General features: G+C 41.7%; 1 protein-coding gene across 15 annotated transcripts in view; it reads right to left on the bottom strand.

Annotated features, from left to right (window-relative positions):
- Positions 1 to 18,436, bottom strand: part of OBSCN (obscurin, cytoskeletal calmodulin and titin-interacting RhoGEF) — a 184,565-nt gene that overhangs the window by 68,190 nt on the left and 97,939 nt on the right. For 14 of the 15 annotated variants that reach the window (XM_084509857.1, XM_084509870.1, XM_084509859.1 and 11 more), the window contains 11 exons: positions 17,922 to 18,194; positions 17,095 to 17,361; positions 14,759 to 15,025; positions 13,982 to 14,251; positions 13,206 to 13,472; positions 11,915 to 12,181; positions 10,731 to 10,997; positions 9,767 to 10,039; positions 5,987 to 6,253; positions 3,679 to 3,951; positions 2,204 to 2,476 (listed from right to left, as the gene is read on the bottom strand). In XM_084509857.1, coding sequence (XP_084365983.1) covers positions 2,204 to 2,476; positions 3,679 to 3,951; positions 5,987 to 6,253; positions 9,767 to 10,039; positions 10,731 to 10,997; positions 11,915 to 12,181; positions 13,206 to 13,472; positions 13,982 to 14,251; positions 14,759 to 15,025; positions 17,095 to 17,361; positions 17,922 to 18,194 — 2,964 coding nt within the window. The remainder of the gene's footprint in view (positions 1 to 2,203; positions 2,477 to 3,678; positions 3,952 to 5,986; positions 6,254 to 9,766; positions 10,040 to 10,730; positions 10,998 to 11,914; positions 12,182 to 13,205; positions 13,473 to 13,981; positions 14,252 to 14,758; positions 15,026 to 17,094; positions 17,362 to 17,921; positions 18,195 to 18,436) is intronic. The other variant, XM_084509867.1, reaches the window with a different exon arrangement.

The following is an 18,436-nucleotide window of genomic DNA, read 5'->3' as shown; positions in this document are numbered from 1 at the left end:
GGTTTTGCTTTGTGGCAGCCCAGAACAATTTTTTTTCCAAGCTCTTTCTCCTGTATTGTGTTGGCAGCAAAGCACCGAAAGGTGTTGCAGAGTGAACTCTTCCAGGAGATACCTGGGATGGGAGAAGCAGACATGCCATGCGAAACAGGCCTACAACAGCTTGCAGTCCTCCATGGGGGCACCTCTCCTTTCTCACCTAGCTGCACCGTTTGAGGGAAGTGCACCGGCTCGCTGGCCCCAACTTTGTTTAGAGCCGAGACGCGGAATCTGTAGGGTTCACCTGGGGTGAGATCGTCCACAATAAACTCCGTGTTTGGAATAATGCCCTTGCTGCATGACTGCCAGCCAATACCTGGGATTTTCCTCTCCACTTTGTAGCCTAGGATGTCACAACCACCGTCGCTCAGCGGCTTGTACCAAGACAGAGTTACAGAGTGACTGTTCTTACTTAAAACTTCTGGTTCTTCGGGGGGATCAGGGTGGGCTGGAGGCACAACAGAGGTCCGGTGATGCATGATAAGAACAATATTGCTTTATACTAAAACAATCTGAGAATTTTCTACAGGCAATGAAAAAGAAGCACAAGAAATTCACCGTTTGTCTCATGGTAAAGCTGAGGGGTGCATGCCCATGACTGAGACATACCTGTGCATTGGCTTCTCCTGCACTATCTACACTGCTAAAAACAAATTTATTTTCCAGCTGCCCTCTCAGACACTTAATGTCACATATTATTGTGATACTTTTCCTGCTACTTTGTCCCACCCAATTCAAAATAAAGATGACCCTATACTATGTGTGTTATTTAGGAACTTGGCCGAATGCTTCAAGTACATTTGGGCCTCGATTTTCTTCATTCAGGTCTGTCCTTGATGGCTATCAGGTTACCATTGGACTACAGAGTAATTCAAGCAACTTCAATAGCAAATCACCTAATTTCTGTGTAATTGCTGTTTGTCTCATAGCATCAGGCAGTAACAAATAAATACATAATGGAATCCTGTGGCATCCTACCAGGCTGCCTACTGACAATCATACTCAGTACAATGGAAAATGTTCCTTATCTAATTTACTCTTTGGCTTAGAAGTTGGAAATAGTTCTAGTTTTCAAGTTCATGGCATTTACCAAGTAAATGACCTGCCACCGTGTACTAAACCAATAAATTAAAAGTAAAACGGCCAATTCTTTAATTTTGAACATCACAGTTTTTTCTTCCCACATAATATAGAGTTCTTTTCTATATTTTCAGCCAAATTTCATCTACAAAACCTGCCATCAGGAGTTCATGAGGATAGTATTTTACAATTCCTGAAGTGTAGATGCCCAAAATAACGTAAAACTGCTTTCAATGGAAGATATCAGGCATCTCTCAAGTCTCAGCAGTCATTAGAGAGACAGAACAGATTACCTGAAATAATTTAAAGAAGGGATGGTCAGTCAGTGTCTCTTGAATGTCTCAAGTACAGCATACAGCTCAAACACATTGCAGTTATCTCCTAACCACCCCTGGGCTGTGCTGGCATGACCATTGCTGGATGACTGACCTATCCTACTGTGGGAAGGAGCCAAGCCTTTGGGTGCCGGCATGGATATTGTCAAACCATTTGTTTAAAATACTCCTCAAGGGAATTTGGCAACTATTGTCTTCTCCACTTACAAAGTACTCCAAGAGCTTCTCACTCATGTATCTCTGAAGTACGAGGTGCAAGTTTCATAGATTTCAGGCACACAAAGATCATAATACGCAATTCAGTAATCTGGAATACTGGTTGCCTTGCACTTGAGTAGATTAGCAGACTTCATAGGGTTCTCTGCTGCCCTTGATAATTTTTCCACATGCACTCCAGTGCAGCTCCTTCCTATGCCCACGGGTTTGCTGAAGGTGATGTTGAACTCTGAATAAATTCATTTCAGTGTAATTGTGTTACACTTTACAAAGGACTGCAGTTAAAGAAAGCTGGTGAACACCTCTATCATCACTAGCCTGGTCTAATTTTATTCTGATGGGCTGAATTATTTCTGGTCAAGGAACAAGTTGCCCTGAAGAATTTCCTCAGACAAAGAACACTACCTCGGGACATGGAAGGCAAAGAGAAAAAAATCAGTACAAAGATTAGAAAATTTGAGGTTGTAGCTCAATGCCAAAGTCTGAGATTTCAAGTGCCACAGGGCTAGAACAACAGACACAACATATGAACTTACCTATAACAGATAACTTGGCTGATGCAATTATTTCCCTGGAAGCAAAGGTCACCTCTCCTGAATGATGTGGTTGAGCTTTTCTCAGAATAAGTTTGTATTTGTTTCCATCTGCTTGTACCTCCCAGTCCTCATCTGACTGGATCTCCATGTCATTAATATACCAGGTAACTTCATTAATTGGCACAGCTTCACTTAGAACACAGCTAAATGTAGCTTTCTCCCCTGGAGAGACTTCCACATCAGTGAGAGGCTGCAAGATCTTCAGGCGCCATCCTATGGATGAAAATAATTAGACCCTCAATTAAACAACAAAACAGGTAAAACAGGTAAATTAAACAACAAAAACAGGTAAAAGATGCTGTGAATATTTGTGTTGAATCTCTGGACAGCCAGGTCCCAGAGACCAAGGAGATCATTAAAAGGGAGGTTATGTATATCGCTAGAACAGATGATATCACTGGGGTCTGAAACTTCACAAAACTTTCAGGAGAAAAAAATCAACTAAGCAATGTCTTTCTTTTCCAAGTAGCAGAAAAATACAGTGGAGTTACTTAAGGGAACTTGCAGGGCTTTTCACTATCTGAATTCACAAATCTGAAATGGCTGCTTTTGTCTGTTCATCTTACTGAACGATTTGTGAATGCTGCCATGAAAATGTGGAGAAGTGCATTACTTGCCCGTAGGATCCTATATCTCTATGACATCCGTATTTGCAAGGCATGACTCACCATTTGAATTACGCTATGAACATACCTCAATTCCCTACAAAGTACAGCAGGAATCTAGGACAAATGGATTTATTGAATTCACAGATTTGCCTACAGTTACCCAAGGTGATTCATGCTCCCGATGTCTCGATGCAAGTGGAGAACGCATAAGGCAGCAGTGCAGAGACAATTGGGTTTGTTAAGAGTTGTAAAGAAATCAGGTGGCTCCTCACAACTAGCTTGAATGAATGGATTGAGCAACCACAGCCTGATAAGACTACACCTGGCACCTTACATGACATTTTGTACCCTTCCAGAGCATCTTACCAATGATAGGACATGTGGCAAGAAGAAACCATGCTAAGGATGGCTGTTCTTGTAGTTAGAAAGGGATTCTGATCAGTTTAAGAGCATAAAATACTAGGATACAGAGATAATATTGTTGCTGATATAACTCATCTCTGAAGCTCTGATTTAAATACAAACACAACTCAACTCAGCAGAAAAATGACAATTGTAAGACAGTAAGACAGTCATTTGCTGTTAACTGCCAGCTGATGCTGCTTATACCTATGTCATGGCATACAGAACAAGGAAAAAAAAAAGGACATTTTAAAAATATCATCCATCTATTGTGTGGGAAGAAAAGTCAGATAAAAAGAAAGCAGCTTATGCCTTTCCTCTGTGCCCTTCATAATATGTTCATGGTTAATTTGCCCTGTCCAACTAGAAGTTTAAGCCTCCCCATGCAACACTTGCTTCAGTTACCTTTCACTGTCAGGAAGGCTGAGGTCACGGCGTCGCTGCACATGAAAGTCACCCTGCAGCTGTCCTGGAGAGTCAGGTTCTTGAGCAGCAGCAGATGCCTGCGCCCATTTTCAAAATAAACCATCTCAGTGTTTTCTGTAGTTTTGGCAGGCTCATCATCAATCAGCCAGTTGTAATCACAGCACTCGGGCTTGGAAAGGTAGCATTCAAACAGGGCTTCTCCTCCTTCCACTGCTTCTACATTTTCCAGGCCCTGGACAATGCTGTTCTTGGCTAGCAAGGAAAGAAACCAAAGGGTATTAGTGGGCTGCTATGCACAGCTGAACATCAACAAGCCTTGGAGTACCAGATGACTCCCACTCCTGAAAAGCTGATGGAAAGCACAGCGATGTGATAAAGTGTGCTTGAAGGCTTAGCAGTTATTTTCAACCAGGCTGTAACATAAAAATATATTTAAAAACATTTTAATGGTTTAAAAATAATGATGAACCCCTAGGACCACTAGCATTTTATTTAAACTTCCTCCAGAAGCCCGACTTCTGTTTTTGCAAATAAAGAAAAAATGTTGGTGTCCTTCTGTCTCACAACAGGCACAGTTCCCCCAGATCTCCCAGGCAGTATGGTCATCTCCAGAGCTGGGGAGATGTGAACCAACTGGCAGCTCACGATGCAGCCTTTCTGCCATGCAAAGCAAGCACAAGAGAATATTACGGCTGGCAAAGCTGTAGTGACTGTCATCGGAGTTAACAACACGTTTTGCAAGTCTGCTCCTTGGAAGCATGCAAAGAATTAAAATCTATATTAACAGTATTTTGAAGAGCAAATTTGTGAATTATTATAAAAGCTCTATGATAATGTATTAGCTTTATTTTCTCATGCATGTGTGGTTAATTGTGCACTCAGAAACATGCCTATACCTACACACCCCACTTGCCTGCATAGTCGCTGCATGCATCGGTTGGTATTTGCACAAAAGCAGCCAGCCTGATGCAAAATTAAGCATGGGCTGGTGCTTGCAAATATAATTTCTGTTAGACCAACTACATGGACAAATTATATGCACAGCAGTGGGAACCCACAGTTAGGTATATACAGTTTACACAGATACCATACAATGGTCATATTGTCATATCAATTATGATCCATAATATAAACCAATGACCTGAGACATTCCTGGTTAGGATCTCTATAGCTAGAATTGATCTAAACAAAGTAAAAAATAATGACAAATTATTTACTCAAAAAAAAAAATAAAATCATGAATAACTGAAACAGTTCTGTATTTTATGATATTTTTACTTATGGAGGACAATGAGGGTTTTGTAAATCCTTAGCAAAAGTATGATTTTGTTAGAATGGAGCCAAGCTGTTTCTGTGTGTATTTTTGGAGCACTACTTTTCCTAACTATGAAAAGCAGATAATTGTAGATCCTACCTCTACCTCCTCTGGGATATTTTTAGATTACATTCATTAATATCTTTTTAAATCCCTAAAATGCAAAGTGCTTATCAATGTAGAAAATACTATAGTTAATAATATGCTGCTGTTCTATACTCACAGCTCTGATTAGGCAAAAAGGCATAATTTTGCCTAACAAAACATGATAATTCAGAAATCAAATCAGAACCCCTGTCCTTGCTGATTGAACTAATTCACCCGGGGACTGAAAATAAGAATTCCATATGCAAACAGCAGAAAAAAAATTAAAAGACATCAACAGAAAATCATAAACCTATTATTAACCTTTTTATTTGCTGATTCTCAGGGAAAAAATCCCTTACAAATGCTGATTACAAGTGAGGAGGTATTTCCCAACTAATTGGTATTTGAAGCAGGTAAAATACCATGATAACTTAGCCATTAAAAAAAAAATCACACCTTTTATTAGCTACTAGTTTTAGAGCATACTGTGTGTAAAAATCACTCCCTAACAGAAGAAAGTATTCTTATTATTGCTTTGGGCCAACATTATGTCTGAGAGTCCACAATAAATCAGCAGGACATATCCCATTGCACTGATGTTTCAGCCAGATCTGGTTCCTTGTTGAAGGGGTGTGATGCGTAAGTGGTGTAATGAGTGAGCATTAATTAGAACTAAGCTCTAGTGAAATGCTGCAGCTTCATATTCAATTCCCATTAACTCCCAACTACTTTTATTTTAACTACTTTTAACTTTTAATTATCAGCAATGGAGTGAACACCAAAGAGAGGGTTCTAATGTGTCACTTATTGCGAGATGCTGCCATGATTTTTCCACCTTGTATTGGGAAGCCATGATAGTCTTCCTCTTTGGCTGGAAGACCTCACCTTGAACATCAAGTGCAGCCATCACTTTAGTGCCTTCAGCTTCACAAGAATAGATGCCACTGTCTTCTGGTACCGTAGGTTTAATTATTAGCATGCTTACATTCCAGTCCTGATCGATAATCACTCGCTGCCCATCTGCATGTATTTCCTGATCATTTTTCTTCCATATGGCGTGCACTGGCCTAGAGTACTGGCATATGAACTCTGCTGTGCCATCTTCATCAACAGTTATATCCTGCATGGGACTGACCACTTCAATGGTTGGATCTGTCAACCAACACGTCAGGAAGGACATGCATTAGTGCATCCTCATGGAAACAGCAACTTAGAGACTTCTGTCAAGCACAGAGCCCATGGGAAGCAAGCAGAGTGAAGGTACAAGCAGGAAGCTGGCTGGGCACACTGGGCATTAGCAGTTTAGTCTGTGTTTGTATCAGCATCAAGCAGGACTGAAGCAAAAGTGGCACGTTATAATACAACTATCATGCTGGAGCATGGGCCACCGACAATTAAGGCCAGCACTTTAATAGCTCTGAATATGAACCTCTGTACAGAATATCTGCTGGGAGTCCCTCTAGGCTTAGTTTTCCTCCCAGCATGGTTGAGACACCATCTAGACTAGGAAGCAGGGAGCGTGAACCACTTCTGCTTCCCAGAACGTGCCAGGAGTGCAGGTGTGAGACAGGAGAGCTGTGGATGGGATGCTGAGAGTGGTTCCCTGGGATGTGCAACCTCACAGCCACATGAAAATGCCATGGGAGGCTCCTTCTGTATGAGCAGACAGCAACCACTCATTGAAAAAAAGTCCAGTGCTCAAATGTAGATATTCATTCCTGTCCTGTGCTGGTGATGGTAATGTGTCAGATGCCTTTGGAAGTATGGGGAGCGAAGTTCCAGGTCAGTTGTAACAAAAAAGGGCACTTCACAGGAGAGAGGTACTTGATATTTTGATTAGCTATGTGTTCCTCTGTAGAAGAGACATAATTTGGGTAAAAATAATATGCTGTTTCCTTTACAGTAGGTGATCTAGAGACTCAGCTGTGTGAATCAACTGAATTCTCACCTGCCAACAACTGAAATCTCAAATTGCGAGCCCCCAGAATGCTGGGAGCAGCGGGATAGGCAGCTCCTCTGAAGATGGTGAGATCCATGAGGTTGTTTTAAACAATTGGTGTCTTTCTTTTAAAAGGCTATTTCTGCTTCTTGAAAGGCAGCTTCAGGACGGTAAATAAATCTAACCTCAAAATACTGTGAGCTTCCAAAGCAGCCCAGGAGTGTCTCCTGAGATGTCAAATTGGACCACCTGCATACAACTGCAAAATATATACTGAAAAGAAAAATCTCAATGGAGTCTGAAAAGTGTCCCTGCAATATCCTTCTCAGCAGAACCACATCACCTCCTTAAAATCTTGGTAGGGCTACTGATACTACAAGGGGACATAAAAAGATTGCAGTCAGAGAAAGCTAAAAAATTTCAAATTCTAGCCAGTTCACAAACTGGCTAGAATAAACTACACTGTATCTCTGCCTGGAATGCTCCTCTTAAAACTGGTGCATTGGGTGGAGGACTTGGGATGTTACTGACAGACCTTGGGAAGCAAAGACAATTTTATTAATGTCTCTTAGAAAGTTGTTGCAAGTCTTGCTCCTGCTCCCTAAGTCCCTTTACCACTCTGTGAGTCTGTCTGTGTGTTTAAGGAGAGGAAGATCAATGGCAGATCCTGGAGATGTTTTGCTAAACCAGGACTGAAGAAGCAAGAAGGTATCTTTGCAACCAGGGTAGTACACTACCATCCCATCTCATAAGATGCAGGCGTGCTCCTTGTAGCAAATGTCACCTGTGGTCTTGAAGAAGGAAGGTGTCCTGCTTCCATTGCCCAATCACACTGTCCCACTGCTGGGATAAGATCTTGGTGGCCCTATTTGCCCTTGCAGAGCAGCAGGAAGCTCCTTGAGTCTTAGGAGCCAAAGAGTTGCACTGGGGTCTGTAATTCTCACTCTACCCAAGGGGGTCAGAAGGCTGCAGATCTTTCAAACTTGTCCCGTTTTCCACATTCCCCTATATGAAGATGTCGTCATGCTGGGGGGTTGAATGAATGCAGTTCTAGGGCAGTGATACCGTGAAGGTTGAAGAACCTGCCCTAAGATCTCACTTATTATGAAATATCTCCAGTTATAAGCATGCCTTACATGATGAGAATGGGGCATGTGGAACGGAGAGAAAAACAACTTGTTACTTGATGAAGAACAAACCATGGATAGCTAGATAGATTGAAATATGCCTAATTTGAAGAAAGATCTATTTCTAAGTCTCTGGCCAAAATAAAATGCAGGAAAGTGGCTTTTAGTACAAGCACAGTTGGAATTTTACTAGTTTTTACTTTCCTGTTAAATCAAACGTTCCTGAGCACAGTGCAACTGGGGTGTATTTTAAATACTTCTCTCATCCTAATCCAATGATAGCCATAGACTACTGTGATTCATGTTCACATCTTGCCTTAATGGAAGCACAAAATATCCACACACGTGTGTAGTAGCATGAGCTGTGGGGTTGGATGAGATGATCTCCAGAGGTCCCAATATCAACAATTCTGTGAAATTAAAAGTTCTCAGGATCCCTTTATCTGGCTGAGTAGAATACCTCATGATGCATTTATTTCTAGTTTATGCTTTATGCCCAGTGGAGTTCTTTGCCTAGAGAGCCTGGAACCAAATTCTGTGTCAGGAAACATGAAACTCAACAGTCATACACATGGACACGGGATTTGTGGGTTTTACACATCGTTTCGATGCTAGATGACTGTGATATTAGTAAAAATTAATTGGTATTTTATCTCTGCATAGAGTTACATTTTCTGAATGTACAAGGGACACATTAGATAGAGGAGAAATCAATCGCTGATTCAATTTCATATTGTGGTTCATTCCTGTTATGGTGAATAGTCTGGGGGTAGATTTTAATATACAATGCTTATCCCTTCATATCAATATATTGTATATATTTATATATGTAAATCCCTTTTCCAAACAATGAATAAGTGTTACTTTTTTTTTTCTGACAAATAACAAATTTTCCCAATGGCTATAAAGGGGCTGGATGGGAAGCAGCTTGCTTTACCATGAAGTCTGGAGCTCAGTGTTATTTGCAGTTTGTGGCTACCCTTACCAAATGAGAAAAATATTCTTTCAACAGACAAGGTTTTGGTAGTACAGTGATGACCATTAGTTTTCTGGCAATCAAGAAATGAAGCTCTCTTTGTCTCTGGGTTACTGCAATGCCATATACCGTTTGGTTTCCAGAATGAGCTCTGAAGCCATTGGCATATAAGCACAAGATCTTGTCTCAAGAATATGCTGAGCTCAGTACCAGTAACCCAGCTATGGAGCAGCACAGTGATCAACTCTGGGAATTTCCAGCCACACATTTTTTTTGTGGTATTATAAAAAAAAAGGTTGAAGAGAGATAAAAATCAGGCACAGTGGTGAAAACACAGTTTCTTCTCCTATGTATGTTCAGCTCCATTGAGAAGTCCAGTGAAAGCAGTAGCCCTGCCACCCTTCTTCACATGAACCATTCAAAAAGTTGAAAAAGTTGATGTGCTCGTACCTACAAGACTTCTGGAGTGAGTGTGGGTGACTTGGAGAAGTGAAGAGCTGTGGGATTATCATGCCACAGAAGAATCGTGGAGAGATTTAGTAAGGGTAGCCAGGAAGGCAGAAGCACTAGTGCACTGAGCAGTTCCAGAGATGGCCATCTTTGTCTATCTAACAACGAAATACCTTTGACTAATAATTTAGCGGAAGATATAAGAGACCCAGCTCTGAAGGTGACAGTGCCTGAGTCGTGGCACGCCACATCATTTAGGGTTAAAGTGTGGATTATCCCATCCTGCTCAGAGATTTCAGTCACAAAGTTGTTGTGAAGGGGAGATCCGTCGAGCCACCACTGTACATTCTTCACGCCCGGGTGTGAGAGCTCGCAGGTGAACGTGGCCGACTCACCCACAAAGACGTCTGTGTTCTTTAAACCAGAAACTATGACTGCTTCTTCTTCTGTATAACAGAGCAAGAGAAGGTGCCAAAGGAAAACACAAGCGTAAACATACACAAGTTCCTTCTTGCAGAATTAATCTAAGCAACAGTGCAAGTTGTCCAGGAGAACTGAATTTGTAATGCTGTTCCAGGGAATAAAAAAGAGTTTAAATTTCTTTAAGGGACTGAGAAAACGCCTTCCATCCTTCACCCACTTGCAAGGCAGTGTGTGTCTGCAAAAACTGTTTCACTGAAAGGACACCATTCCATTACTAGTTCCTGGCTGTCCTGTGTGTTGTAGCCATCCGCACTGACATTTGTATGCAGTGCAAGGTGGACAGTAAGCTTAAAAGTTAAACAGGATATTTACGTTCAGTATAGTAAAAAAGTTATACAAGTATCAACAATGATAGAAGCCATAATGAATAATAATGTGAATTTCAGTATTTTTCATAACAGTTACTCCAAGCAAATGTTTTTAAGCAGTACCACTGGTGCACAGTACAGTCACTACCTTGAATTACGTTATTTTATACACATTAGTCCAACCCCAGCCTGAATGTAAATGTTTATGTCTTCACTGAAATCAGGGAAGAAATGAACGGAGTTTTAACTGTTTGCATCTGTGACAAGTTTGGGCAGTTACTGCCAAAGATTTTTGTAAGAAATTCAGGCAGCAAAATCAGAGGGTTCCCACCAAGTTTTGTCTTACCTTGCACGTACACAGAACCTGTGGTGATCTCGTATCCCGTGCTGCAGGTATAATCCCCGCAGTCATCAGGCTCCACGCCGTGGATGATCAGCTCGGCAATGCTGCCTTTCAGCTTCATCTCATACTTGTCGCTGGGCTGAATGACGACCCCTCCTTTTCTCCACTCAACTGGGGCGCCTGGCTTGGAGATCTCACAGTGCAAGACAGCTGTTCCCCCTTCTTCAGACTCCACATTTTTCAGTTCTTCATTAAACAGCACGGGTAGTACTACAGTGGAGAAGCATCCACAACAGTAACATGGGTCAGGGGTGAGTGACTTGCATGGTCCTTTCTCCAGCTTGGCATTCCCCATCTTTCTGAACCACAATTTACCAGTTGGAAATGCCAAGCCCAGAGCAGGACGTTTGAGTTGTGCCTTAGCAGACACTCATGAGGCTGTTGGTGTGAAGATGACCACTGCTGCCCCATAAAGGATTGGCAGAGGTCATGGGCTGTAGAAGGGACTTCACGTGTGCATAACAATAATTTCCAGTGTAAACAATTAGAGGTACAAAATTACCAGTAACAGCAATTTGGACATTGAATCACTGAAACCACGCACTGAGCAAAATGCTGGTTATGGGGGCTAAGCTCAGGACCTAGAAGCATGATCTTGTTGTCTGAATTAAAATACACAGCGTTCAGTATAAAATTAATAAAAATATGAAATCCAGTAGGTAGGAATAGCTACTAGAATTTTGTCTTTTCACTAGAAAAAGACAAAGAGCCACAGATCTTGGGCTGCTCGAGCACAACTAAATACAAATGGCTTCATTTAAAAAAGGCCTGGTTTAGGTATAGTGAAATACTATACCTAAATACTATACCTAGTGAAATAGTCCTGTCTTTTATTGCCAGGACTATCAGAAGGCAAGTTTTTTTTCTCTTGTATGTACTCTCCATTAACAGCAGCTGCAGTTTTGCTCTCAACTTCCACAGTAAGATCAAAATTGCAACTGAGAATTGGGTTTAGAAGATACTATATTCTTCTTTAAAGAGCAGACTGAGGATCAAACCCATTCCTATAGTTGAAATTCATAGATAACGGAGTGCTAACAGCAATTCAGAGACTAAACTTAAATTTGAACCCTACAGAAGGCAACTACAGCTGTAAATTCTCTGACATCAGGCAAGGCTTCTCCTACCTTTGACTTGCAATGATGCAGTGGTCTGTTGATCCCCCGAGTCGCACGTGTAATCCCCAGCATCCTGAGCCTCAGCATCATAGATGAAGAGCTCAGCATGTGTCCCCTCTTGCCGGATCTCGTACTTGTCATTTGAGTGCAGCACAGTATTTCCTTTCCTCCACTCCACAGGTGCGTTGGGCTTCGTCAGCTCACAGTGCAGCACAGCTGTGCGCCCTTCCTCCACCTCCTCATTTTTCAGCCAGTGTTTGAAAAGCACGGGTAGGGCTTGAAAGGGAGAACGGTGCAAAGGGAACAAACAGGCAAAATGAAAATATAAAATATAAAATATAGAATATAAAATATAAAATATAAAATATAGGAATGTTTTGTTTTTAAGGTATGGGTAAGAACTGGAATGGTAACACCATTCATGAATTTCATGTACAATTCTGTCTGTGTTTACCTGCAGAGGGTTGTCTAGTTCTAAACCAGACAGAGGAGGTGGAGAAGGAGGAAGAGGAGATAACCAGTAGGAAAAAAATCAGTTCTACAGGAGTTGCATTTTTTCCCCATTTTCTAAAGTTTATTTTCTCTTTTTTTTTTTTTTTGTGCAAAAAAAATTCCCACCTAACTTCAATATTCATTTTTGAAGCCCCGAAAATGACCACCCCTTCATTGTGAAAAGTTGCTTGTTTTTATCCTAGTCTTCCTAATAAAATATAAATATATATATACAAATTTCTTTTGATGCAGCTTGTACTTGTTGCCCCTCATCTGTTTACTGGGTATCCCGAGAAAAGTCTGTCTCTCTCTTCTCTATAGACCCCCATTAGGTAGTTGCATACAGCAATGAGATCCCTCTTTTCTCTTTTCTTTTCTCCAAGATGAACAAAATCATTTGCCCCTGCCTTTCCTTATACTTAGAATTATTAAGCTTGGAAAATACCTTCAAGACCATCTGGTCCAACCATCACCCAGTACCAATATCACCCCACTAAATCATGTCCCTAAGCACCATGTCCAACCTTTCCTTGAACACCCCCAGGGACAGTGACGCCAACACCTCCCTGGGCAACCTGTCCCAATGCCTGACTGCTCTTTCTGAGAAGAAATGTCTCCTCTTTTCCAACCTGAACCTCCCCTGGTGCAACTTGAGGCCATTCCCTCTTGTCCTACTTCATGTTCTCCAGTCCTTCTGCTGCACTTGCTCCAGTTCCTCAATGTCTTTCCTGTACTGGCTAGCTCCAAAAATGTGAATGTACTCCTCCAGCTGTGGTCTTGCAACTGCTGAGCAAAGAGAAAATCATACCTTTAACTTCTAGCTTGGCTGTGGTCTTCCCATCAGCTGTGTGGCAGCTGTATTCTCCCGAGTCCTCACGGTTCAAATCGTGAATGAGCAGCGTGTGCACATTCCCCTCCCGCTTGATGCTGCACTTCTGGCTGGAGTGGATCACAGACGTGCCTTTCTTCCACTCCACGGGGATGTCAGGCTTGGACACCTCGCAGCACAGTTGAGCCGTGCTGCCCTCCTGCAGCTCCAAATTGTGCAGGGCCTTTACAAAGGTGACTGGAGCAACTGTGGGGAAGACGGTACAGACACTGCTGCAAATGGGGAATCTGGCACTGCCCCAGATCAGAACTGAGTGCCCAGAGTTGTACTTTGAACATGATAAAAGGGGAACAAACAAGATAAGTATTGACAGCCAACCTTTCAAAATCATTCTATAGAATTTAATGAAAGGTTTATCAGAGCAAATTTCTGAAAACATCCTGAGCAGGAAATTAATTCAGAGAATATTCTTGACTTTCTTCAGCATTGATTATGACATATCTTAGATGCTTGTTTCAGGATAAGTTGGGTGGTCCTCAGAGGATGTCTGCTTTGCTCTACAGACTGTGAAAAGGTCTAAAATGACTAGCTCAGATGTGCATGTCTAAATCTTTAATGCCTAAATTATTTTAGCTGAATCTTCCGAGATTTCCAGAGACCCTTGCTCCCACATACACACCACCAGAAGCTAAGGCAATATCAGTAGTGCTTACCAGTAGCTCCTAAACCTTTCTTCCTGGAAGGAAGCTGCTCACCTTTGACAGTTAGCTGTGCTCCTGAGGTATGCTGCCCAACTTTGAAACTGATAGGCCCGCAGTCTTCTAGTGTCACCTTTCTCAGGATCAAAGTGTGACGTGTCCCTTGGACTCTGATCTCATTCATTTCGTTGGATTGCAAGGGAACATCTCCCAGGAACCACTGAGCATCCTGGGTTGTTTCTCGCGACAGCCTGCATTCAAACACTGCATCTTCTCCTTCATATGAAGTGACGTCCTTCAGCATCTCCACTATGGTTGCTGCTGGTTCTTTATGAAAAGGTCAACAGAGTTTGATATCTATTTTCAAGTGAAGCCTCCTATTTTCCTAGGTTAAACATTTTGTTATGCTCGTTCTTGACAGTACTGTATTATTTGAAAGAACTAATGGCCCCAAGGCACTAGACACTACATGTATGGGCATACATAGTGTGATACGTTACTCTTACATATACATTATATATGCATTTATGTGTGCATATGTATTATGTACATATATGTGATAGTCTAAAAAGTATGCATGCAATACTATATTGTGTATATAAATAATAGACACACATTTTTATATGCAATATATGTATTGTGAAAACATTGTAAACAGATTTTAGTAGGTGATGTTAACATTAAACCATTGACTAAAGACCCATTTCTGATTCCCCTGAAATAACTTTGAAATCCCTCTGGGCACAGGGCAATGTCTAACTGTCAAATTACTTAATCATGTGCCACTGCCATAGCAATGATCTCCGTACCACATTTTCCTATGTCCAGCCCTACCTTTCATGTGCACAACTGCGGTGGTTTGCTGGTCCCCTGTATCGCACATGTATTCCCCAGCATCAGCTTCCCTCAAGTTGTGAATCGTTAGCTCAGCCACAGACCCAGACTGGCGCATCTTGTACTTGTCACTTGGTCGCAGCACTGTCCCAGCCTTCTTCCACTGCACAGTGGCATTTGGTTTTGAGATTTCACAACTCAAAGTGACGGTGCCACCTTCTTCAGCTTGCTGGTTCTGGAGTGGTTGCGTGAAGATTACTGGTAAAGCTAAACCAAGAGAAATCAGAGGAAAAGATTGCTTCATTGATGACTGTGTCACTAAGTCTTGCATTTAGTGAAACTGTAGGACCATTCCAAACTTGATTAAAACTCAAAGTCTTTAAAAACCAAACAAGGAATGCACATTCTGACGACCTCTGGAAATATGTTCCACAGGAGTGGCCACAGATATGGGCTCTTGAGCATCTAAGTGCATGTAACTCCAAATGGGTACACTAAAGCCACAACTCAAAATCCTATGCTTGATATCTAAGCTCCTGGGTGTTTACGAGGGTGCACAGAAAAATAACATTCCACAATGCTTCTCATTTGAAAGCTGGACCCAGAAAAGAAATGAAAGTTTGATGTCTCTGCATTGAAATATAACAGTGATGGGTCAAGACAGAGTTTTGGTAGGTTGATTTACAATCTGCCATGTGTAGAACTTTTGTTTCACAAATCTAGTTGCCTAGAAGAATGTTGGTGGCTCCATGAATAATGCTGAACTGGGATTTATAAGGGAAGGAGATGGGGTTATAGAAATAACAATGACCAAATAGCTTGAGTTAAGGTTTTTGTACAAGGGCATTTGAAGTGAAGGCATCCCACTATGCAGCTAACTCCTGCAGCCCTATGACTCTTTGGAGCCAAGACAGAAATATGGAGTGCAGAGAAATAATGTCTTGACAAACAAGTTTTGTGAAGACCTAGTCTGCCAGACCGCATCACCGTTGAGTGAGAAACCCTTATGACAAAAAAATAAACAGACTTTCTGCCACAGTGTCCCTGAATCTTTCATATGGAATATCTAAACTAACCTAGAGCTCCCTAAAAGGTGAGTGAAACATTTTTTCACCTTTCACTACCAAGGATGCCATAGTTTGCCCATCACCAGAGTCACAGATGTAGTCTCCAGCAACCTTCAGCTATAGATCATGGATGAGTAGCTCCACAGCAGAGCCCTTTTCACAGAATCACAGAGTCATTTAGGTTGGAAGAGATCTCCAAGATCACCCAGTCCAACCTCTGACCTAACACTATCAAGTCCTCCACTAAATCATATCACTAAGCTCTACACTGAAATGTCTTTTCAATACCTCCAGGGATGGTGACTCAACCACTTCCCTGGGCAGCCCATCCCAGTGTCTAACAACCCTTTCAGTAAAGAAATTTTTCCTAGTACCCAACCTAAACCTCCCCTGGCACAACTAACTTTTGCTTTATCTCATACTTGTTGCTGGCCTGGAGCAAGACTGACCCTTTTTTCCACTTCACCGGTGCACTGTATTTGGAGAGCTCAGAATCAGGGGTGACTGTAGAACCTTCCTCAGCTTCCTGATTTTGGAGGTTTCTTTCAAAGAGTGCTGGAATGGCTGGGACTACACACGGAGACACAAAGGCCAGCCACCATCACAGAATGTCCTTACAGTACAGATATTCTGGCATCACTGGATCCTGAATTTAGTGTGACAGCAAGCATGCCTTCATGGGAAACACGTCCTCAAAGGATATTTCAAAAGATGATATTTCAAAAAAACTTCCAGTCTCCTTTTTATTTCAGTTGATCTTCTATCTCACAAAAAGACCCATTAACACTCTACTCGTAGCAGGGTGGATTTTGTTATCTCTTTTTTTTTTTTTTTTTTTTTTTTTTAGTGGGCATAGTGGCACATTACACCTATTTTTAAGACCCTAAGCATTAACCATATTTAGGTGCCCTGATTCCCCTGATTTTCACCTGGAATTGAGTGCCCAGGTAAGTATGAGCACTTTGATTCTTGAGCACCATTTGTCCAGGTGGGAATACAAAGGACAGAGGTGCCTGAGAATCAGAAAGGTGTCATGCTAATTTTAGTTCCTGCCTTGGTTTTCTGAGTGACAAAAAAGAAGGCCTCGGGTCTAGACTTGTGGAAGCAGTTACTAAGCTTGGAACTACCAGATTTAACTTCTGAAAGCAAAAGGACTCAGTTGCTTTACATCAGTAAAGCAGATCTGAAATCAAGGACAGTACAGCCTTCTTGCAAGTACTCAGCCAAGAAAGTGGAAAAAACTTCTTGTCTTAAAACAAAACAACCTACCTTTAACAGTTAAGGTTGCCGTTGTTTGCTCGTTTCCATTATCACATGTGTATTTGCCTGAGTCTTCTGGTTTTAAGTGATAAATCTTTAAAGTATGGATTGTTCCCTCTTGCCTGATTTCATATTTGGAGCTTGAGGAAATCACCTGGGCACCCTTCTTCCACTGCACTGCAACATTAGGCTGGGAGACCTCACAGTGGAAGGTGGCAGTTTCTTCTTCCTGCAATTCTGTGCTGTGTAATTTCTCCTTAAAGACTGGAGGTGGCACTGAAATTACAAATGCAGTAAAGGAACTTACAGTTTTATTTATTTTGTTTCTCTACAATTGTAAATTTACAGCTGAACAGTAAAGTATTAAAATATACTTTAACTTCTGTATAATATTCTGGGACATTAAAACAAGTGAATGGATTTCTGATGAAACCCACTCAGAAATATTTTGTGAAGTTACTGGAAGCACGGATCACAAACTTCAGAGATGCTTTGGTCAGTTCAGATGGGATGGGGACTTTGATCAGACCAACAGTTTCAAATAGGAAAGGAGAAAAATGTTTGACTGAGAATTTACTGAAAATAGTGTTTAGAGAAAGAAACACAGTCAGCTTCAGGACCCCGGAACTGGTGGTTTCTCCACTTTGGTTCCATAGTGGTTACACCACAGAAGAGCACATTAGTACATCATGTGCACTTGGAATCACAAGCACCCTATTAACATGTGCTAACAAGAAGTGAACAGTGGCCTTAAATTTCCTATTAGCATACACAAAAACAAAACATCACCTGTTCTCACCAATCTTGTTTCTTCAGCACATCACAGGGCGCCTTACCTTTTACTGTGAGCTCTGCTGTAGACACGTGTGGTCCCACTCGGAAAGCGATAGTGCCAATGTCCTGCTCTGTCACCTTCCTTAACGTTAGCTTGTGGATCTTTCCCTTTTCCACCGAGATCTCATTCATTTCATTATTTTGCAGAGCAACATCCTGTAGCTTCCATTCAACATCCCTTGCATTCTCATGAGAAACCTGGCACTGAAAGGTGACATCATCCCCTTCGAATACCACCATGTCCTTTAGGCCACTCACAATGGTCACGTCAGGCTCTGCAAACAGCCCAGGCAGTAGTCAACACAGGAAAAACATGGATCAAATCACAGAATCAGAGAATAATACGGGCTGGAGGGGACATCTGACACTCATCTGGTCCAATCAGAGCCAACTCACAGGAGATTGCTCAGAGCCTTGTCCAGCTGACCTCTAAATACCTCCAAGGACAAAGATATCAGAACCTCTTAAATTACCTTTCAAACTCTGCTGTTTGACTGCTTTCAGTGTATGTGGCAAT

This window comes from Aythya ferina, assembly GCF_964211825.1.
Source record: "Aythya ferina genome assembly, chromosome: 2".
NCBI classification, from domain to species: domain Eukaryota; kingdom Metazoa; phylum Chordata; class Aves; order Anseriformes; family Anatidae; genus Aythya; species Aythya ferina.
This window is presented reverse-complemented; position numbering and strand designations above follow the sequence as displayed.